Source organism: Accipiter gentilis, chromosome 9, assembly GCF_929443795.1.
Source record: "Accipiter gentilis chromosome 9, bAccGen1.1, whole genome shotgun sequence".
Lineage (NCBI taxonomy): Eukaryota > Metazoa > Chordata > Aves > Accipitriformes > Accipitridae > Astur > Astur gentilis.
This window is the reverse complement of record NC_064888.1, coordinates 113,250-135,373: the sequence shown is the minus strand read 5'-3', so window position 1 is coordinate 135,373 and position 22,124 is coordinate 113,250. Positions and strand designations below refer to the sequence as shown.

Genomic DNA, 22,124 nt, shown 5'->3' with positions numbered 1-22,124 from the left:
CCTGTTTTTTATTTTTTTCCTTTATTTTCCTAATGACTATTGCTTTTTCAATGTTCTTTCTATGCCTACTTTTTTTCCTTTTGGTGTCTTTATTTTTAACTAATTCTTCTTGCCAACGATTTTTAAATTTTCTTTCTACATCTCTGTTTTAGTTCACCATTGTCCTGGTTTTGGCTGGGATAGAGTTGATTTTCTCTCTAGTGGCTGGTATAGTGCTATGTTTTGGATTCAGTATGAGGAGAATGTTGATAACACACTGATGTTTTCAGTTGTTGCCAAATAGCGTTTATACTATACTAAATCAAGGATTTTTCAGCTTCTCGTGCCCAGCCAGGAAGAAGGCTGGATGGGCATGAGAAGTTGGGAGGTGACACGGCTGGGGCAGCTGACCCAAACTGGCCAAAGGGGTATTCCATACAATGTGATGTCATGCCTCGTATATAAACAGGGGGGAGTTGGCCTGGGGGGGCATCTCTGCTCAGGAACTAACTGGGCATCGGTCAGCAAGTGGTAAGCAATTGCATTGTGCATCGCTTGGTTTGTATATTCCAATTCTTTTATTATTATTTTATTGTTGTTACTATTATCATTATTATTTTCTTCCTTTCTGTCCTATTTAAACTGTTCTTATATCAACCCACGAGTTGTACTTTTGTTTCCCCCCCCCCAATTCTCTCCCCTATCCTCCTGGGTAGGGAGGAAAATGTGTGAGCGACTGCACGGTGCTTACTTGCTGGCTGGGGTCAAACCACGACAGTCCTTTTTGGTGCCCAACGTGGGGCACAAAGGGTTGAGATAACCGACCAGAGCATGTTAAAACAAATTTGTTACAAGCAGTCGTTACATTCGTTTAATATTCACCGGTCACAATGTTGATTTATTGGCTCTTAGAGTTGTGGCGCTCATTTTCTAGAGTTTTGTTATGTACCACCTCGCTTGCTGTATATAGTCTCTGTGCTGCTGCATGTCATCTGTGGATTAAGGTTTTTGCTTTGATGTACTATGTAACACTGGCTTACGGTATGATAAAATTATCAGTCATGGGACTAATCCAATATTTGTACTTGGCATGGTTGTCACCTCTATACTTCAGGAGCCATCTGTGGGAAACTGTTAATAATTACACCATTTACCTTTTCTCCTCAGAGAGCCAATCTATGGGTGAGACGCCTTTCTTTCCCCAACCCTTCTCCTCCAGGCTAATTACAACAGTGTTTGAGAATTTTTTAAAATGTCAATATCCTTAGGATATGGTCCTCTTGCTAGGAACTAGCATGTTCCTGAATATGGTTCCAGTCTTGTTTAGGGTTAAACAACTATTTAAGAATATCAGCCAGAGATCTGCCCCAAAGCTGGATAATGATGAGTGGCAGGGTGTGTGGGATAGTATGAGCAAATGCCTAGGGTGGTGGGCAGCTCTAGTGTTTTGGAACTTCATCCTTGAACAAGTGCAGAATTCTGAAAAACTAGTAGAACATTTGGAAAAAGTATGCTGTAACCCCACCAATTCCAGGGAGACACAAATCGCTGCAATGTGTTGGGGCCAGGCCCATGCTTATTGAGCCCTGTTCAACACTCTTCAGTACCCTCAAAGGGAAGAGAAGGTTTCTGGATCTGACAACTGCAGTGAGTGAACAGCGGTGAGGTGCTTAGTTGCTGCCTGGGGTTAAACCATGACAACCATTGCTAATTTTTACTTTTTTCTTATTTTAGTCCCTGTTTCTTTTAAAATTTTCTGTTTACTTTTATCCCATTTGCTCTCTTTATTTTGCTGTCTTTGTTTAATTATTTCTTGTCTTTCCTTAGTGCTGTTGCTTTTTAAATTTTCTTTCTACATCTGTTTTAGATTGCTGTCCCAATTTCCTAAGTTCTTCCTTTATTTCCCCAATCCTATTGCTTTTTAAATGTTGTTTCTATGCCTACTTTTATTCCCTTCACTGTCTTTTAAAAATTATTTCTTGTCTTTTCTTAGCACTGTTGCTTTTTAGATTTCATTTCTATGTCTCTGTTTTAATTTGTCTTTGCTATTTTTCCTCATTTCCTTAAACTTTCTTTCTTTCTATCTTTATCCTGTTGGCTGTTTTAATTTCTTTACTATTTTTTGTCTTTCCTTAGTGCCCTCCTTTTTAAAATTTTCTTTCTATATCTGCATTTTCATTTGCTATCAATATTGTTTAATTCTTTCCTCTCTGAATCCCCTGGCTTTTAAAATGTTGCTTCTATGTATACTTTTATCTAGTTTGTTGTCCCTGGATTTAATTCTTTCCTGTCTGTTCTGTACCTCATTGCTTTAAAAATTATTCTTCTATGCCTACTATGCTCCCTATCCCTATTTTTTAATTGTTTCCTGCCTTTCACGTACCCTGTCACTTAAAATATTTACTTTATATGTCTCTGTTTAGTTTGTCTCTATACCTTAGGATTTTTTTCTTCTCCTAGCCTTCTCACTTTTTAAAGTGTTCTAGGTCTGCTTTCATCCTGTTTGATGTCTTTAGTTTTGAATTATTTCTTGTCCTTTCTTTAGTGCTGTCTCTTTTAAAATTTTTATTTCTACCTTCTAGTTCCTGTCCCTATTTTTTAATCTTTTCATCTCTTAATCCGTTGGCTTTTAAAATTTTGTTTCTATGTCTACTTTAACATATTTTGGTGTCCCTATTTTAATTTTTTTCCTGTCTGTCCTGTACCTCATAGCTTTTTAAAAGTGTTCTTTCCATGACCACTTTTATGAACAGGCTTATGCTTAGTTTTTAATTTTGCTGTCATTTAACGTGTCACTTTTAAATTATCTTTGTGTCTGCTCTTATCCAGTTCACTGTCCTTATTTTTTATTATTTCTTGCATTTCCTTAGTGCCCTCACTTTTTAAATTTTCTGTGTCGTTTTAGTTCGCTCTCCCTATTTTTCATGCTTTTTCTCTTACTCCCTTTTGTTTCTATGTCTACTTTTATCAAGCTCCCTATCTCCATATTTTTTCTTTCCTGTCTGTCATGTACCCTGTTCCTTTTAAAATGTACTTGCTATATCTCCATTTATTTAGTTTGCTGTACCTATTTTTTATTTTTTTTCCTCGCTTAGTCCCATGGCTTTTAAAGCTTTTTTTAATGGCTAGTTTTATTTAGTTTTCTGTCTCTATTTTTCATTTTTTTCCTCTTAATTGCCACCACTTAAAAAATTTACTTTCTATGTTTCTGTTTTAGTTGGCTGTCCTTATTTTTCAATTTTTTCCCTTTATTTTCTTAATCCTTTTTTAAAATCCCCTTTTTATGTCTACTTTTATCCCATTTGCTGTCTTCATTTAAGTGTTTCTTAGTGCCGTCACTTTTAAGATTTTCTTTTTATGTCTACTTTTATCAAGCTCTCTATCCCTGTTTTTGTAATTCTTTTTTGTTTGTCACATGCCCTGTTGCTTTTTAAGTTTTCTTAGTGTCTTTTTTTTCTTTTCTTTTCTCTCCTTTCATCCTAAGTCTTTAGAGGATCTCCTCAGCATGCTTTTACCTCTGGAGTGTCTTTTGCACCCCTCTCATTTTGTCAGAACATCGCCTCTTCCTCAGAGCAGTCTTTTTGTCCTCTCCTCCATCTTGCTTGAATTCAGGGGGTCAGTGTCTCCCTCATGACATCTGTACTCTGTTCAAATCTCCTCCCGAGTACCTTTGTGCCCTCGAGCCTTCTTCTGTGTCTCTGGCCACCTCAGCACCCCTCTATTTCTGTCACAATGCTTCCTGCGAGCGTCCTTGTGTTCCATCACTATCCTTGAGTTCTGCAGCCGGCTTTGTTTCTTTCTTATTCAGAGAAAACTCGTCCTCAAGCTTTCATTGTGCCCCAGAGCACTCTTACCTTATTCAGTGCCATCTTGGATGTCTCCATTCAGTAGCTCATCCCCTGAGGACATCTGTACATTGCTGGGACACCTTCTTGAGTTTTGCATTGTGTCCCAGAGCCACCTTTTGTCTTTCACTCTCAGCACCCTTCTTCCATCATCATGCCTCTTGAGGCCATCCTCATGCCCCACAGTCCTCTTTTGGCTCTGTTGAGCACTTTGCACCCTTCTCCCTCCCCGAGGACCTTTCCTGATGCCATCTTTCATCTCCAGAATGCTCGTGTTCTCTATGCTAGCTAGGATACTTCTGTTCATTCCCTGGTCCCCTGAGGACATCTGTAGTCTGTTCAAATCCTCTCTGGACCGCTTTGTCACGTCCTCAAGCCTTCTTTTGTCCGTCCCTTTCAGAAGCCCTCTGCTACTGTCACAATGTCTCCCAAGGTCCTAGATGTCCTCTGCAGCACACTTTTAGATCTGTAAGCCCCCTTTAGACTAATTTTGTTGCAATTGCACCTCTCCCAAGATCTCTGTTCCCAAAAAAAGAGCATTCTTTTTCTTCTCTATGCCACCTAGGATGCCTGCCAGACCTTCCTTGTGCCACACTGCATTTTGGTAGCACTTCCCTTTCAATCTCTCTCTCTTACCTAACTGTGCCTTTCATGACCCCTCTGCTCCCAGTCATTGTGCCTCCTGAGACCTTCTTTGTGTACTACAGTCCTATTTTCGCTCTGTAGCAGACTTTGATCCTCTCTTGTTCCCTCAGAGACCCATCCTTGGCTCTCTTTGCACTTCAGAGTGCTCTTATCATCCTCTCTGCCATCTAGGGTGCCTCTATTTGGCCCCCAGCCTCCTGAGGACATCTGTATTCTGTTCAAATCCCCTCCAGACTTCCTCCTTGTGTCTCTGAGCCTTCTTTGGTGTGTTTGACCCAATTGGGGCCCTTCTAATGGTGTCACAATGCCTATTGATGCCTTTGAGGTTGCCCTTAGCACACTTTTGGCTCTGTAGGACACCTCACATCCCTCTCATTTACATAATTTTTGTTAACAATATTGTTACTGCATTTAATGAACTACTTACATAACTTAGTAGGACATCTGTATTTCTCTATGTACGCCCCAGAAAAGCTAAATGGAATTACCCACCCAGTTACACTGCAGATGCAATAGATGTAGCTGTAGTACAAGAGCAGGTATCATCATTTCCAGTAAGGGTCACTTTCTCTGTTCAGTGATTTGCACAGTGCAAAATGAAGGCAGAGGAGAAAGCACACAGCTGCTCTTGTGCCTGCCATCATGCCTTATGGTGGTTTGTCCCTCCCCTTTCGCAGGTGATTCAGGGAAGGGTGGTGGGCAGGGGCCTGGGGTATGTGAGCCACAGCCTCTCCTCAGGGAGCTCATGCTCCTGGGCTCTGTTGGTATCAGTGCTCTGCTGCTCCTTCACTACTTTGCAGCTTTTGAGCTGGCTCAGCCCTTTGGGAAACAGAGGTGTCTGTCTGAGGTAAGAGCTTCAGGACTGGTCAAGGTTCAGCAGCATGCGTAGTAGAAGGTAATGCTTTTATGCAGGGTTCCCCCACCCCCGTTTCAGTAATTTTGTATTGAGTGTTCATGGTTGGCAAGATGGTTTAATATTATGCCCCTTTTTTCTTTCTTTCTTTCTTTTTTTTTTTTTTTTTTTAATTCTAGATGTATTGCTTTTTACCGGAATTCCTGGAAAATGGAACCTTGTTTATTTCACCAGTTCTGCTGTACGCTGTGTAAGTTGCTGATATTATCTCTCTTATTAGGACCGATAGTGACATCATTTAGCAGGGGTTAGGGTGAGCATCTTGTATGCATCTGTATATGGAGTTTTAGTTATTTCTCAAGAAAGCAGCAGGGCCATGAGGTGCAGTGTCTTTCAGGGTCTGGGATGCCTCGTCGCCTTTCCTCATTGCCCACAGAATGCCATGTTGTCCCTAGAGCCTTTGCAGCTTGTGGCAGGCCCCTCACAGATTATAAGCCTTGGGACTTGACTGTATTTTGTGGGCATGTAGCAGAGCCCAGAGTCTCTGGGAAGCTGTAGGTTAGGAGGTTTCCCCAGAATTTGGGATGTGGCTCCTGAGGAGTAGCCACTGAAGGGGGTTCAGGGGTGCAAATTGAGGGCAGGAGGTGTCAGGAAGCCATGGCTTTCCTTTCCTGACAGCTGAGAAGAAGAAAAGGGGTTTCTAAAGTTTTGGGACTGCTGGGGAAAGGGAGGAAGGTTCACCAGCTTTTCTCAGATGAGTTTTGCGGCTGGATTTGAATGTCATAGAATCATAGAATGGTTTGGGTTGGAAGGCACCATAAAGATCCTCTAGTTCCAACCCTCCTGCAATGAGTAGGGACACCTTCTGCTAGACCAGGTTGTTCAAAGCCCTGTCCAACCTGGTCCTGAATGCTTCCAGGGAGGGGGCATCTGCAAATACTCTGGGGAACCTGTTCCAGTGTCTTGCCATCCTCATAGTGAGGAACTTCTTCCTTACACCTAAAGTAAATCTACCCTCTTTCAGATGAAAGCCATTACCACCTTGTCCTATCACTATATGCCCTTGTAAAAAGTCCCTCTGCAGGTTTCTTATAGGCCCTCTTTAGGTACTGTAAGGCTGCTGTAAAGTCTCCTGTGAAGCTGTATGCCAATAAGTGGTCCAAAAAGGTGAGGCAGTTGTTGGCTGGGTCAGTGTTGAATAGCAAAGTATTAGGTGGCTGCTCGGTTAAGCATTTACCTTTTGTTTTGCAGGTGCTGTGCAGGCCACCTTGGAATTGGATGAGCATTTGAGGTGAGCTGTGGAGTAGCGAGGAGGAGCATGGGGCCGGTGACTTTTCATGGGTGCCATGCTAATTTGATGTCTCTTGGTGTGTTAGGTACCATGAGCTATGGCAGCCGCAGGGTCTGACTCTGGAATGAGCAGGTAAGTGTAACACGGTGGCGCTTGTGAGGAGCAGGAAGGCCGATGGCTGTTGGCCGATGGGATGCTTACTCCCTTTTCCGGTTTGGTTTGGATTTTTTTGTTTTTATTTTTTCCCTGCAGATGACGAAGAGGAGCCTGGCGACTGCAGGAATATCCCAATTAGCCCGTGTGGTTTTTCTGGATGATGGATTCAGACCCTTGGCCCTCTGAAAGCTAAGTTGAGGGACCAGGGCTGGGGACAGGTGGGAGGAAGGGACACAGCTGGGAATTGCAGGGAGGGGTTTTAAAATTAGTGCAGGAGAGAGGGCTGTCTAGGAGCAGTCCGGTTTGGGCAGATGAAGGGATCGGGTTGCTTTTGAGCCCAAGACCAGCGTGTGCGGGGCAGGGCAGTTCCAGCCTGTGTCCGCGGTGGTGTGCAGTTTGTGTAGTGTGTCTTCTGCGCCTTAGACCTTCCTCAGGTCTCGATGGCCTCGTCACGCTTTGTGCCGGAGGAGCGCGGCATGCGCTTCAGGTGCTGTCCCTAGCATCTCGAATGCCCATACTCATCAGCCCGGTGCCAATCGGGTGCTTCATTTCTTGTGCTCGGAGCTCTAAAGTGTGGATCAGTCTCGGTGGGTTCTGGTCGGTCCTCTTTAGCGGTGTTCTTCTGGGCTGCATCGGCAGCTCTGCTCCCTAGCCATCCATTTTCTCAGACTGGGACTTCTTCCCCGCATCTTGACATGCCTAGGTGTCGATGCCAGGCTTACGGCGCATCCTTCGTCTGGGTTTTGACAGTATCATCTTGTAACAGGCCGTTCCGTTCGACTCCTCGGGGTCTGCCATAGAGCCTCCTGGCCTCATGGTGGTGGTCCTGTAGGTCGTCTTGCCTGATGTGGCCTCCCGTCCGGGGGTCATTCTTCTTGCTGGGAGTTTTCTCTCTCTTTGAATCGCCTTGCTGGTAGCATTCCACGTGGTGAGGTTCTGCGCACGGATGTGTTTTTCTTGGAGCTGCTCTGCCTGGGGATGTAGAGTCAGGGGTAGGTGGAACAGCAATAAGAGTCTATGGGTGAAATGTTGATTTGCCTTGATTGTTTAGGCAAGGGTTGTAAATTAATCTGAGATTGTGTAGCCATTGGTAGGCTTTGTGGACAGCCACATTGATAGTGTTTTATGGAGACGATTGGAGCTGTGTGGCATGGGCTGTTGAGGGGTAAAGAAGGAGATTTGATTCTCTAAGGTGTTAAGGTTTCTGTGTGATGGACTTAGTTTGGCTTTTTTTTTTTTCTCTAAGATGGCAGGCTGTAGTTGGACTCCATATGGTATTCCTAGATGGAATCAAGACCTCTGGAATTGTTAAGCTCTTGCTCTGCATCTTGGTGACTCGTTCAATATGGTATTTTTCAGATGCAGAGGGACAAGTTGCGTGCCACAGAGCGATGGAGGAGGGGAGCGAAGCAGCATAAGAAGATGGGTCCGTGAATGGAATCAGAGGGAAGATGTGGCCGGTGGCTCTATGACTAACTGGTAGGGTTTTTACTTTTATTTTATTTTGAAGGTATGAAGCAAGGAGCGAAGAGGGCTATTGCTACCAGAGCGGACTCAGGCAAGGTGAGTCATGATTACTGGGTTAAAGGAACTGTTCCTTTGGAGTGTTGTATTGTTGGCAAAGTTGAAAGCATCCCCTGTTTGTGTTTTTGCAGACGATACGCATGCCTTGAGGTGGCAAGCTCTTGATGACAGAGCGGGGTAGTTGAGCGGCCAAGAGAAAGGAGAGGGAGTTGCGAATCGGTCCGGCCAGGCTGAGGTTTCGGGCGGCCTCTCAGCATGCGTCTCCTGCTTTGGTTTTTGCAGGTGGCGCACGCAGCCTCGGAGGGGTGAAGCCACAGGCCGATGTGCAGTCTGAGGAGGTGAGGTGGTTGTGGGCTGGGTTGGTGTTGAATATTGAAGTATTAGGTGGTTGCTCAGTTAAACGTTTACCTTTTTGTTTTGCAGGCCCTGCGCGGGCCAGCTTTGGAATGGGATGAGCCTTTGAGGTGAGCTGTGGCTTAGGGAGGAGGAGCATGGGGCCGGTGCCTTCTCGCGAGTGCTGTGCTAATTCTGTGTGCCTTGCTGTGTTGGGTACCCTGAGAGATGATGGCCGCAGGGTGTGACCCTGGAAAGAGCAGGTAAGCATAACGCTGTGGTGTGTGTGATTAAGTAGGCTTTAGGGAAAGTAGCTGGTGTTGGCTGATGGGTTACTTACTGCCTCTTCTGATTCTGTTGGCGGTGTGTTTTTTTTCTTTTTGTCTTCACTGCAGATGATGAAGAGGAACCTGGCGACTGTCGGATCGTCCCAGTTAGCCGATGTGAGTTGTGCGGAGGATGGATTGGTACCCTCGGCCCTCTGAAAGTTAAGTGGAGGGACACGGGCTGGGGAGCAGCTGGGAGGGAGGGACAGAGCTGGGAATTGCAGGGAGGGGTTTTAAAGTTAGAGTAGGAGGGCAGGAGCAGTCCTGTGTGGGCAGGGGAAGGGATCGGGTTGCTTTTCAGCCCGAGACCAGCGCGTGCCGGGCAGGGCAGTTCCAGCCTGTGTCTGCGGTGGTGTGTAGTCTGCGTAGTCTGTCTTGTGTGCCATTGACCTTGTTCGGGTCTTGATGCCATCATCAGTCTTTGCGCTCAGGGAGCATGGCGTGTGCTTCGGCAGCAGTCCATGCCCTTACTCAATGGCACTGTGCCAATCGGGTGCTGCTTTTCTTGAGCTCGGAGGTCTAAAGTGTGGATTGGTGTCGGAAGGCTCCCGCCGGTTCTCTTTTGCGGCACTCTTCTGGGCTGCTTTGGCAGCTCTGCTCTCTAGCCGTGTGTTGTCTTGGAATGGGAGTTCTTCCCTGCCTCTTGATGTTCCTAGGTCTTGATGACAGGCTTCTTACGCGTCCGTGATCTTGGTTGTGACAGTACCATCTTGTAAAGGGCCGTTACTTTTGCCTATTCTTCTTTGGGGCTGTCGTAGAGGGTCCTGGCTTCGTGGTCTTGGACACTGTAGGTCATCTTGCCGGCTGGCAGCTCCCGTCTGGGAGTCATTCTTCTTGCTGAGAGTTTTCTCTCTCTTTGAATCAGCTTGTTGGTACGTTTTGTGTTGTGTGTGTTGTGTGCATGGGTGTGTTTGCTTGGAGCTGCTCTGCCCGGGGATCTAGAGTCAGGGGTAGGTGGAACAGCAATAAGAGTCTATGGGTGAAATGTTGATTTGCCTTGATTGTTTAGGCCAGGGTTGTAAATTAATCTGAGATTGTGTAGCCGTTGGTGGGCTTTGTGGATAGCCACATTGATGGTGTTTTACAGAGGTGATTGGAGCTGTGTGGCATGGGCTGTTGAGGGGTAATGGAGCAGATTTGATTCTCTAAGGTCTTAGGTCTTGTATGGGATGGGCTTAAAGTTTTGGCCTTTTTCTACTTTTTTCGTTTTCTAACATGGCAGGCTGTAGTTGCACTCCAGATGGTCTTCACAGACGGAGTGAAGACCTCTGGAATTGTTTATCTCCTGCTCTGCATCCAGATGACTCATTCAATATGGATTTTTTTTCAGATGCGAAGGGACAAGCTGTGTGCCACAGAGCGACGGGGGAAGGCAGCAGAGCACTGTAAGGAGGTTGGTCCATGAGTGGACTCGGAAGGAAGAGGCATCCGGTGGCTCTATGAGATTGCTTTGCTTTGCTGTGTTTTGCAGTTTTCTTGCATTGTATTGGTCTGTATTTGCCTTTGCCTTGTGTTGTTTTGTTGTGTATTTGTATTGACTGTCATGTTGAGACTGTCTCGCATTGCCTGGCCCTGCATTGTGTTTTGTATTGCAGTGCTCTGTACTTGTATCGATTGCCACCTGAGACTGCCTTGCCTTCTATGGTTCTGTATTGGTTTTGTATTGTTTTGGTCTGTACTTGTATTGACTGTCACGTGAGAGTCTCTTGCATTGGCCCTGTTCTGTTTTGACTGGCATGGCAGTGCTCTGAGTTGTTTTGTCTTGACCGAGGTAAGATTACTGCCTTGTACGGAGTTATATTTGCGTGTGAATTACATGGCTCTTTGTTTGTTTGTGTGTATTGTATGGCATGGTAGAGACAGGCATATAATGTTTAATTTCTTTGGGCTCTTTGCATGCAAAGAGTTGAGGGGATCGCAAATGGACTGTGAACTAGCATTGAGTAAGGCAGGAACTGGGCAATGGTGTTCGTCTTGTTTATGCGGATGCTTTGTGGCAAGTCTCTAGAAATGGTCAAGGTCTCGAGGTCTGAGTAGCAGTGTGATGGGTCTCGGAGTGATCGGTAACTTTGGGATAGCTCTGTGTTGGTGATGCTCTGTTTTATTCAAGTGCCATGGAGGACACTGACTGTGAGGATGTATTATTTTTGGAATAGGTGGGAAGCAGGGTAGGGGAACGGTGGAGGACTTGGCTTCTCTCTCAAGGATGAAGTGTCTATTGACAAGCTTTGTGTGTTATTTTGCAGGTAATGACAGGGCATGAGGTGCTTGAAGGAACCTTGCGTTTAGGTGACATGGCTGCTATGGGGGTTGGACTGTGACATGTGGCACTGTGAAAGCTAAGTATCAGGCTGAAAATGCGCGGATGGTGGAGATGATGGTGTGTGTTGAAACATTGGTGTAACGGAAGGGCAGTTTGTGGGGAGGTTGAAAGGAGGTTGGGCTGGGGCCCGGGTTTTTGCAGATAGGGTGATTTTTGAGGCCCCTGCTGCCGCAGGCACGGGGTGACGGCCTCTTGAGGCCTGTGGGTGGTAGGATGGATGAGTTGAGAGTGAGGGCTGGCGTGCATGTGATCTGAACGAGTGGTGTGTTGTGAATGTGTCTAACCTTGTAGAGTTATGTGGTTTAGACTTTATTTTTTTTTCCTTTCAGGCTGGATGTAGAGTTGAGATGGTTTTTAGGGAATTAGGAAAAAACCCCCAAAAACTTAGAATAAAAAAACCCAGCTGGGATCTGGGTTGGTTTTTGGTGTGTCCTCCCCTGCCCCGGGTTTTTTTTTTCCCTGGTCCCAGCTGCTCCATGAGGCAATGTTGATCGCCTGTGTTTGGACAGTGGTTCGGCTCGGGCCCGGGTTTTCAAAGGCAGGGTGATTTTTTTCAAGGCTCCCGGGAGCGGCATTCCTCTGGAGCGCTCCCCTGGAACCTGGTAATTGCCAGTCGGCACAGGGACATATGTTGTTTGGTGGATGGTCTTTGGAAGACAGTTGAGGATTTTGCGGGCGAAGGGTGGGGGGAGTTGGACTAGATGGCCAGCATGGAGTAGGCCAGGGTTGTGAAGTGCGTGACTGTAACTGTATTTTTCTGTGGTGGGTTTGTAAAACATTTGGGTGGTCTTTGTAGTTTGTGATGTAATGATATTTTTCAATTTCTGGTTTTGTGTCGAGGTGTGGAAGTGGATAGTGTGTCAAGATGAGCGGAGCTCCCTCGTTTGCTGCCTGGGAACAGGGATCGTGCAGGTAATGTCACCTGAGGGAGTAAAACTTCTGGATGTGCAGTGATGGATGTAATGGGAGCGAGGAATTTGGAAAAGACCACTCCGTAGAGCATTGCAGGTACTAAATAGTGGCATTTTTTCTTCAGGTAATGCTAGATTTTTTGGAGTTTACATGTATTTGTAAAAATAATGATTAAAAGAGGACTAGAACTAATAGTGTCAAATATTTGACGAGTGAGGCCATAAGTCTTTTCTGTATATTGTAGAAAAAGTACATTGTAGAATTGGATTGAAACACTGACATAGCTGAAAGTATGTGGAATGAGTAATGGACCAAATGAAGCACTAAAAACAAAATGAAAAAAAGAGAGGTAATTAAGTGTCCTTGTGAGAATCGCAGTACTAATGATAGTCAGAAGAGCAAGTGCAGAGCGAAGCATGTGCGTTTAGTGCCCATAGGTAAACTTAGCTGTTGACGTGAGTGAAAGTGTCTGTTGGAATTAGGCATCCAAGGGCGAGTTGTAGATACCTTGAGGTAAATGTAGCTGCTGCTGGGTTAATGGAAAGGGGGTGCATTCCTGCCTCTAGTGATTGCACAACTTTGAAATTGGAGCTGTAGCTAGAGAACCGTGAAATGGGCTCGGGCGCGGTGCGGCGCCGAAATGGGCTCAGGCGCATGTGTTAATTTTCTTAAAGGGGCTGAGGTACTGTGTAACTCTGAAATGGGCTTGATGAGTGGATAAGATGTGTGTAATATGTGTTTTTTTTTGTATTCTGTATTTCACTGTGCTTGTTGTCCTTCCTGTTCTTCTCTTTCCCTGAGCCTTTCTGGTGCTCCCTACTCTTTTTATTCATGTCTTCTCTCTCTCTCCAACCTCCTGTGCTTGTCATAGTCTCTATCTCTTGTCATTATTCTCATCTGTTGTGCTATCTTACTTCCTGTCCCATCGTATCATGTTGTATCTGTTCCTCTTGCTTTTTTCTCCATCTGTCCAGATCCCTGTCCCTTTTTTCTTCTCTTGCTGTCCCTCTGCCCTGCTTCCTCTTCCCATCTTTTCTGTATTTCTCTCTGTTCCCTTCCCTCTTCCATCTTTTCTAACTGTATCCCCCTCTCCAGCTAGCTGTCCCTTCTCTTTTCTCTTTTCCTCCACATCTCTCTCACAGCGTATCAATCACAGTTGTTTTTTCCTCCAGTGCTGTCCTGCTCTGTCCCTTGTTTCTCACTCTCATTCTGTCATGCTCCCTGTGTCTCTTTTGAACTCCTCCATCTCTGTCCTGTAGCCTATCATTATTTTTTTCTTCTGCCATCCCTTTGTTCTTCTTCCAGTCTTTGTGTCTCTCTCCCTTTGTTCTCCCTCCCTTCCTTTTTTTCCTTTCTTGCTACATCTCTCTTCTGTACCACAAAAGCATGGAGGGTGTTTAGTAACAGAGAAGAAGGATATAGGCAAGGGCAAAGGAAATTAATGGCTGTTATTCGGGAAGAAAGAGGAAGAGGGCCTAGACGAGACTCGCCCCGACTGGGCAAGGATCAATGCGCTTTGTGTAAGAAATTCAGTCATTGGAAAAGGGAATGCCCAAGGAACAAGGAGCATCAGAGGGCTCAAACAGGAAGAACGGTAGCCTCTGTGAAGGGAGACTGACGAGAACCTGGGGAATCTACCCTAGCAGATGCACTGGTTTTAATTAAGCTAGGGAAAACACACCAAGAGGTAGAATTTTTGGTAAATACAGGAGCAACATACTCAGTTTTGAATCAGGCTTTGATGCCCCTGGGAAATGATTATGTCACGGCAAAAGGAGCGACTGGCCAAAGTGAAAAGGCATATTTTTGTAAACCTTTAGAATATAAATTAGGAAAACAGTGGGGCATTCATAAATTTTTATATATGCCCAACTCCCCAAAGGCACTTTTGGGAAGGGACTTGTTGGAACCATTGGGAGCAAAAATTGTATTCAAGAAGGGAGAAATTACTCTGGCGGTAAAAGATCAGCAAAATATTCAAATATTGAGCCTAACCTTAACCAGTCTCCCCCTAGAAGGAAGCATTAATGAGGACATCTTAAAGCAAGTGTACCTGGGGGTATGGGCTACCGATGCACCTGGAAGAGTGAAAAGTGCTCCACCTGTTGAAGTTAGGATCAAGGAAGGCCAAAAGCCGGTAAGAATTAAACAATATCCCCTAAAGAAGGAAGACAGAGAAGGAATCCGGCCGGTGATAGAAAAATTTTTGCAGTTGGGACTATTAAAAGAGTGTGAGTCTGAATTCAGTCCCCCTATATTACCTGTTTGGAAGCCTGATGGGTCATATCGGGTGGCCCAAGACTTACGGGCAGTGAATAAGATAACTGAAGATCTTTACCCGGTAGCGACCAACCCATATACCCTATTAAGCGTACTAACACCTGAATTGACTTGGTTTAGTGTTTTAGATTTGAAGGATGCTTTCGTTTGCCTCCCTCTCCATGAAGCCAGGCAAAACTTATTTGCATTTGAATTGGAAAACCCCAAGAGCGGTCGAAAGACCCAGCTCACTTGGACGGCCTTGCCACAAGGATTTAAGTATAGTCCTACCGTTTTTGGCATTCGGCTTGCGAAAGACTTGGAATCCTGGGAAGCCCCGTCTGAGAAGGGGCAGCTGTTGCAGTATGTGGATGATATCCCGATCGCCACCGAAACAGAGAAAGATTGTATGACGTGAGCGGCGAGTCTGTTGAATTTCCTGGGACTTCAGGGGTACCGGGTATCCAAGAAAAAGGCACAGGTAATGCAAGGCAAAGTGAATTATTTGGGCTATGAAATTAGTGCGGGACAAAGAACTTTGGGACAGGCCCGTAAAGAGGCAATATGTCAAACTGGGAGACCTCAGACAGTAGAAGAGTTATGGACTTTTCTGGGAATGACAGGGTGGTGCTGATCGTGGATCGATAATTATGGATTGCTTGTTAAACCACTGTATGCGTTGACAGCCACTGAGCAGAAACACCTTGAGTGGAATAAGGAGACCGAATGAGCCTTTGAGCTACTGAAAAAGGCTTTAATGTCGGCCCCGGCCTTAGGACTCCGAGATGCGAGTAAGCCGTTTCTTCTTTACTCCCATGAGAAGCAGGGCATTGCCCTGGGAATATTAGCACAAAACCTGGGCCCGTCTCGATGGGCAGTTGCCTATCTCTCTAAGCAGTTAGACATGACTGCAAAAGGTTGGCCTGGACGCCTGCGGGCGGTTGCGGCTGTGATACTAAATACACAGGAAACCCGAAAGTTTACTCTGGGCCAGAAGATGACTGTTCTGGTGTCTCACGCAGTATCAGCAGTACCAGAATCAAAAGGCGGACACTGGCTCTCTCCACAGAGATTCCTGAGATATCAAGCTATATTGGTAGAGCAGGATGACGTGGAGATTGTAGTCGCTAACATTGTCAACCCAGCTTCTTTTCTCAGCGGGAACACAGGAGAACCGGTACATCGTGACTGTTTGGAAACCATCGAAGCAACGTAAGCCAGTCGCCCAGACCTGAAAGACGGCCCCATGGAAAACGGGGAAACTCGCTTCACAGACGGAAGCAGTTACGTCCTAAACGGTAATCGACACGCGGGATACGCCGTCACCGCCAGCCAAGAGGTAACAGAATCGGGGGCTTTGCCCACGAACACCTCCGCACAGAAGGCAGAAATAATTGCTCTAACCCGCGCCCTGAAATTGGCCCAGGGCAAAGTTGTGAACATTTATACAGACTCAAAATATGCCTTTGGAGTTGTACACGCACATGAAGCAATTTGGAAGGAGAGAGGACTAGTGAGTTCTCAAGGGAAAAATATCAAACAAGCAGAAGAAATTCTGAAGTTACTGGAAGCTGTCCAGTTCCCTAAGAAAGTGGCAATTATGCATATTAAGGCACACCAGAAAGTGAGCTCAGATTTGGAAAAAGGGAACGAGCTGGCGGACAGAGAGGCAAAACAAGTGGCCAAAACACAGGTAAAAACAGAAGGGGCCTTAATTCCTGATAGGCAGATTTCCCTAGAAGGTAAGCCAGAATACACTAAGGAAGATCAAAAGCTCATTACAGGTTTAGAAGGGTCATATAATGAAGAGGGGTGGGCTCATACCCCACAGGGAAAGCTAATTGTTCCCTCTTGCTTAGTATGGCATTTGATACGGGAGGAACATAGGAAAAGACATTGGGGAACAGAAGCTCTGCATAATCATTTGATAGGAGAAATTGTGGCTAGGAATTTATACACCACACTGAGACAGTGTGATCACACAACAGTGTGATCCTTGCCTCCAGACTAATCCTAAGAGCACCCCCAAGCTGGAAATGGGCCAGATTGGAAAAGGCAATGGGCCTCGACAACAATGGCAAATTGATTTTACAGACCTTCCAAGAAAAGGGGGGGTATCGATATCTATTGGTATTAACTGATACCTTTTCAGGTTGGCCAGAAGCATTCCCAACAAGAACGGCTAAAGCTCGGGAGGTAACTAAAATACTGGTACAAGAGATAATACCACGTTTTGGGGTTCCAGCAACCATATCCTCTGACAGAGGACCACATTTTGTCTCAAAAATAGTACAACAAATTAGCCGCCACTTGGGTATAGATTGGCAGCTTCATACTCCATATCACCCCCAGTCGAGCGGTCAAGTGGAAAAAAAGAACCCCTTAATCAAACCGCAAATTGTGAAATTAGGACAAGAAGCAAATTTGACATGGCCTCAGTCTCTCCCTTTAAGCCCTTCTGCGTATACGAACGAGACCAAGGGTGAAAGGAGGACTGAGCCCCTTTGAAATTCTGTATGGACAACCCTATGGGATACAGAGAGGGGTGTCTGTACAAGCGGGGGATGAAATTATGACTTCTTACATGGTGGCGTTAGGTAAGCAACTTAATAAAATCAGGAAGCATGCGGTAGGGTCTCGAGGGAGAGGTTTGGATGGGCCTGTGCATAATATACAACCAGGAGATTATGTGTATATAAAGTCTCTTACAGAAAAAACTCTGGAGCTGCCGTGGGAAGGACCATTTCAAGTACTACTTGCCTCCTTCACCACGATTAAGATCAAGGAACGGAACACCTGGATCCATCACGCTAGGGTGAAGAAGGCACCCAAAGGACAATGGACTTCACAAGAAAAAGGACCTTTGAAGCTCAAATTGGTGAGACGTTGATTGTTACGTTCCCGAGTTGGACCTTGTGCAAGGGGCAGGCTTGGGGTCGAAATACTTGTTTAAATATGACAGAGAGTATATTGATGGTACTAAATTGTTGGGAATTGGCTTGATGAAGAAGGACATGGATGTATAGAAAAGTTGTGCGAGCAGAGTTCTGTGTGAAAGAATGTCAGTTTGAGCAACAAGACTAGGCCTTGGCTGAAAATAGCTGGCTTTGCTGATATCAGGAGAAAAACAACAGCTGGTCTCGCTGTTATCAGGAGAAAGACAGGGACGGTGTGACCTTGGCATAACTTCATAAGTAACTTTTGAAGAAGTTCCCATGAGAAAGTTACGGAACATGCATAGCTGCAAATCACAAGTGGGTGTGTTTTAGTAATGAATAAACATTAGCAATGTACCAATCATATTAGGACTAGTAGGCATAATTATTGCAAACTGTATAAATATGAGCTATCTGTGCAAATAAAGTTGAATCACTTCTATCACTCATATTGGGTCGACTTATGTGCATTCCTCTGCTGCTCCAACAAATGGCGCCCGAACGGGGACCGAAGAAAGGGGAATTGGAGCGACGGACACTGAGAAGCACCGGTAGCAGCGGCCGGGGGGCAAAAGATTAACCGAACGCTGATCGTCTTGGTTGGTGTGTTAACTCTTGTGCCTGGACCGTCCAAAAGGGGTTCACCGCCAGTGAGGGCTACTGGAAAAAGGCTGCAAAGACTTTTTAACCGAGGTGTCTTAATCAAGGTAGCACCCAGGAGTATCAAGAAGCCGGCCGGCAATGGATCAAGAGGTAGCCCTAAAATTATTACTGTGCTTTTTAGAAAAGCGGGGGGTAAATTGTGTTAAGCAAGTTTTGGGATTAGTTGCTTTAGGTCGTGTTAAGGGATGCTTTAAGAATCCGGATTTATTATTTGAGGAGACTGAATGGTGTAGATTAGGAGACGTATTATGGGGTATGGTAATTGACGATGATAAATCAGCTAAAAAACTAATGAAGCAAGGACAGAAACCTTTCAATTAGTGTGGGTACAGCTTTTGAGCTTAGTACCTGGAATGCTATCGGAACCTCCCTATGGGATGAAATTAGTGACGGGTCTAAAGAAGTTAAAGGTCTTGCAACTTTATGGAAATCGATTAGGACAACTCTGTAAGAAATGAAAGCAGATCGCAAAGCGTCTGCGTCTGCTTTTGCTGCTCTCTCTCTCTCCAACCGCAAGCCAAAGGGAAAAGCGGGGAGAAAAACATAATGCAGCGAGAGAGACTTTTTGGAGCTTGTTTGCCTGCTCTTGTGCCCTTGACTTCTGCTCCACTCCCTGGGACTGCCGATATTAATCAGCCATCTGACAGTTCCCAAGCCTCCCTAACCGTACTATTAAAGGAAACCCTACAGAATCAGGGAGTGAGTAAAAATCTGCCTACAAAAAAACAGCCCCCGATACCACCGTTCAACGTGAACAAATTATACCTAGCATACACCCTGATTCAAATAATGCAAACAAGGATTTGGTTACTCTAATAATAGAACAAAAAGAGACAATGTTAGAATTGTTAAAGGAAATGCAGAAAAGAGACGGGGAAGCCAACCGCACCCATGATAGACACGGAGCTGCTTGTAATAGCCGCTGCAGAAGAAAGGCAGAGACATTGGAGGGGTGTAATAAAAGATGCCATTATAGAAGGGACTATGCTCCAAGCATTCCCAGTTATTGCATCAAATGGACAGAAAAAATGGGAGGTGTTTGACTGGAAGGTTATTGAGAAATTAAGGAATGCTGTGAGTCAGTACGGAATCAAATCTGTGTTAACTCACCAAATACTGCAATTCATTTTTTCTGCTGATACGCTGATACCTCAAGATATTAAACAGCTAGCACAGTTGATTTTGACACCCACCCAAATGTTAGTGTTTTTCCGGCAGTGGGAGACGTTCTGTGATAGGGAACAAGCAACATCACGACAACAAACAGATCCCCTATGGGGAGTAACCATGCAGATGCCGATGGGTACCGGACCCTTCGCATCAGGGAATGCTCAGTTACAATGTATCACTGAGGTTCATCATCTATCACAGATCTGGGCTTATCAAGCTTTTCTTACCATACCAGACAATATGTACAGCCATGCTTTTACCCAGGTGAAACAGGAGAATACAATTTACGACCACCCTGACATGAACGAGGGCATAAAAGAAAACATGTTCAAAATACTCGCTTTTGAAAATGCTACTGAAAAGACACGCAAAGCATTGTGTAATTTGCTGAAAAATGCAGACGTCGTTGATATGATAGAATACGTGGATCGATCAGTGGACTCACAGAAAGTAGCCTACGCTGCCACAGCTCTCCAAGGAGCTACAAAGAAACACGAGGCCAGTAAGACACCCTTGGTCAAGTGTTCTAACCGTGGCAAACGTGGACACATTAGGAGCAAATGTACAGGTACTGTTAACAGTAAGTGCTGCAACAAGTGTAAGAAAGATAACCATACCACCAAGAATACAGGAAGAGGGGAAACTTTACACCGACCACGGAGACCCCTCGCGCGACGACACGAATGCAAGGGGCTTGAGCTGCCAGCCCTCAGGCAGCCTCGCAACCACCAGATCCGCCACCGCAGGAAGTTCTGGAGTGGATGTGGAAACCGCAGTCAACATAAAGGGACCATTGGGGTTTGGACTTAGTGCATTTTTAATGGGGCAATCTTCAACAGCTCTAGAAGGAATTCTGGTGCTCCCAGGGCTTATTGATGCAGATTATTGTGGGACTGTGAAAATTATGATTCATGTTGTAATCCCTCCTGTTTCTATTCCTAAAGGTACCAGAATAGCACAATTAGTTCCATTCAGGTCGTGCGTTCCGAACCCGGGTGAAGTACAACGTGGAGATGGTGGATTCGGCTCCACAGGGAAACCGCAGGTATACTTTGCCATGGACACAACAAGAGGTAAACCAGAAAAGGTAGTGCAATTGGAAGGGCCCGATGGAGTTGTCATCAAGAAACCGATGACAATCAATACAGGAGCTGATGTTACGATTATTTCACGATGTATTTGGCCTCCATCATGGCCATCGATCAATCCAAATTTTGGTATTGCTGGGATAGAGGGCACACAAGCCACCTTAGTAAGTCAGCTACTGATTACATTTGTGTTCCCCGATGGTGAACACATTACGCTGTGTCCGTATGTCATGACTACCCCAACTGAATTGTTTGGCCTCGTAGGCCGTGATTTATTGAGCCAAATGAAGGCAATGTTAGTGACGCATCCTTTTTAGGAGCGGTCACTGAGGGGTAGCCAATCCTGAAAATTAGCTGGAAAACAGATGAGCCTGTTTGGATTGATCAGTAGCCGCTAAATTCTGAAAGGCTGCTAAAAATACAAGGGTTAGTTGAGGACCAATTGAGAGCGGGACATGTTGTTCCTTCTACTAGTCCATGGAATACATCAATATTTACCATTCCCAAGAAAAGTGGGAAATGGAGACTGTTACATGATCTCAGAGCTGTGAATGCGGTGATGGACAGTATGGGAGCCCTGCAGCCAGGTTTGCCATCTCCAGTTATGCTTCCAGAAGAATGGGATTTGTTAATTAAAAATCTAAAAGATTGCACCCAGATGGCGCTGAACGGTTCGCCTTTTCGGTACCATCGATTAACAAGGCAGAACCCTATAAGAGATACCATTGGGTCGTGTTACCGCAGTGAATGCGCAATTCCCCCACGATGTGTCAGGTGTATGTGGCCTGGGCATCAGAGCCTGTAAGAAAGCAGTTTCCTCAGTAACTTGCACAGGATGAAATTTTAACTCAATTGCAGGACATCTTAAGCCATCGCGGAGTAATAATCACTCCTGAAAAGGTGCAAAAGGCAGCACCTTGGAAGTATTTGGGGTGGCACATAGATGCTAGCAATGTTAAACCTCAGAAGGTTCAAATAACATGAGAAATTTCAACGTTACGTGATGTCCAGAAGCTTGTGGGAGATATCCAGTGGGTGCGGAATCTTTGCGGTATCACTAATGGCGATATGACCCCTCTGGTAGAACTCTTGGGTATGAGAACACTGTGCAGATGAGAAATGGGAAATGACAGAGCTGACCAATTGGTTGCAGCGCCACGGGAGCCTCCTCCAGGGAATCGTTTTCAACAAAGCACGGCAATCATATGCATTCTTGCACCAACCCACTAGGATGTTAGCAAAGCAATTTGACTTACCACTTACTGACGCCCAAGGTATCGTTAAAGCATGTCCTGATTGTCAAAAGGAGGGGCTTGGCTTGGGCTGTGGGGTTAACCGACGAGGTCTTTTGCCATTGCAGTTGTGGCAAATGGATTTCGCCCATGTCACGTGGTTTGGTGCAAAGCGTTCTGTGCATGTGTGTATTGATACCTATCCTGCTGCCATGTGGGCCACGGCATGAACTGGAGAAAAGACCTTACATATTGAATGACATCTTCACGCTTCTTTTGCAGTACTGGGTGTGCCTAAAGAAATTAAGACGGACAACGGCCCAGGCTATGGTTCTACGCGATTTGCTCGATTTTGTAATTTGTGGGGAATTCACCACGGTACCGGTATTCCACATCTTCCCACAGGACAGGCTATTGTCGAATGGGCCAACCAAACCCTAAAAGAACATGCTGCAAAAACAAAAGGGGGGAACCCAGGGCTTACTCCCAGAGGAACGATTGGCCAAAGCCTTATTTGTGCTAAATTATCTTAGATTGACAGGTGATCACAAAGACCCACCAATGGTAGTGCATCATGTTCTTTTACAGG

At 45.4% G+C, this 22,124-nt stretch overlaps 1 protein-coding gene and 2 long non-coding RNA genes across 3 annotated transcripts in view; all 3 read left to right on the top strand.

Moving 5' to 3' along the window:
• Positions 1-8,538: 8,538 nt before the first annotated feature.
• LOC126042794 (uncharacterized) lies at positions 8,539-9,098 on the top strand. Its single transcript, XR_007507294.1, has 3 exons — positions 8,539-8,631; positions 8,717-8,889; positions 9,022-9,098. It is a non-coding gene; the product is annotated as an uncharacterized LOC126042794 (long non-coding RNA).
• A 1,155-nt stretch (positions 9,099-10,253) lies between these two features.
• The window catches only part of LOC126042792 (uncharacterized), a 53,230-nt gene continuing 41,359 nt past the window's right edge, over positions 10,254-22,124 (top strand). The window contains exon 1 of the long non-coding RNA XR_007507292.1: positions 10,254-10,345. This is a non-coding gene — a long non-coding RNA (uncharacterized LOC126042792). The remainder of the gene's footprint in view (positions 10,346-22,124) is intronic.
• LOC126042791 (ribonuclease H-like) lies at positions 15,067-19,543 on the top strand. Its single transcript, XM_049810466.1, has 4 exons — positions 15,067-16,139; positions 17,148-17,324; positions 17,897-18,135; positions 19,480-19,543. Exons 1-3 carry the CDS (start codon positions 15,693-15,695, stop codon positions 17,960-17,962), a joined length of 690 nt encoding a protein of 229 aa, XP_049666423.1. The 5' UTR covers positions 15,067-15,692; the 3' UTR covers positions 17,963-18,135; positions 19,480-19,543.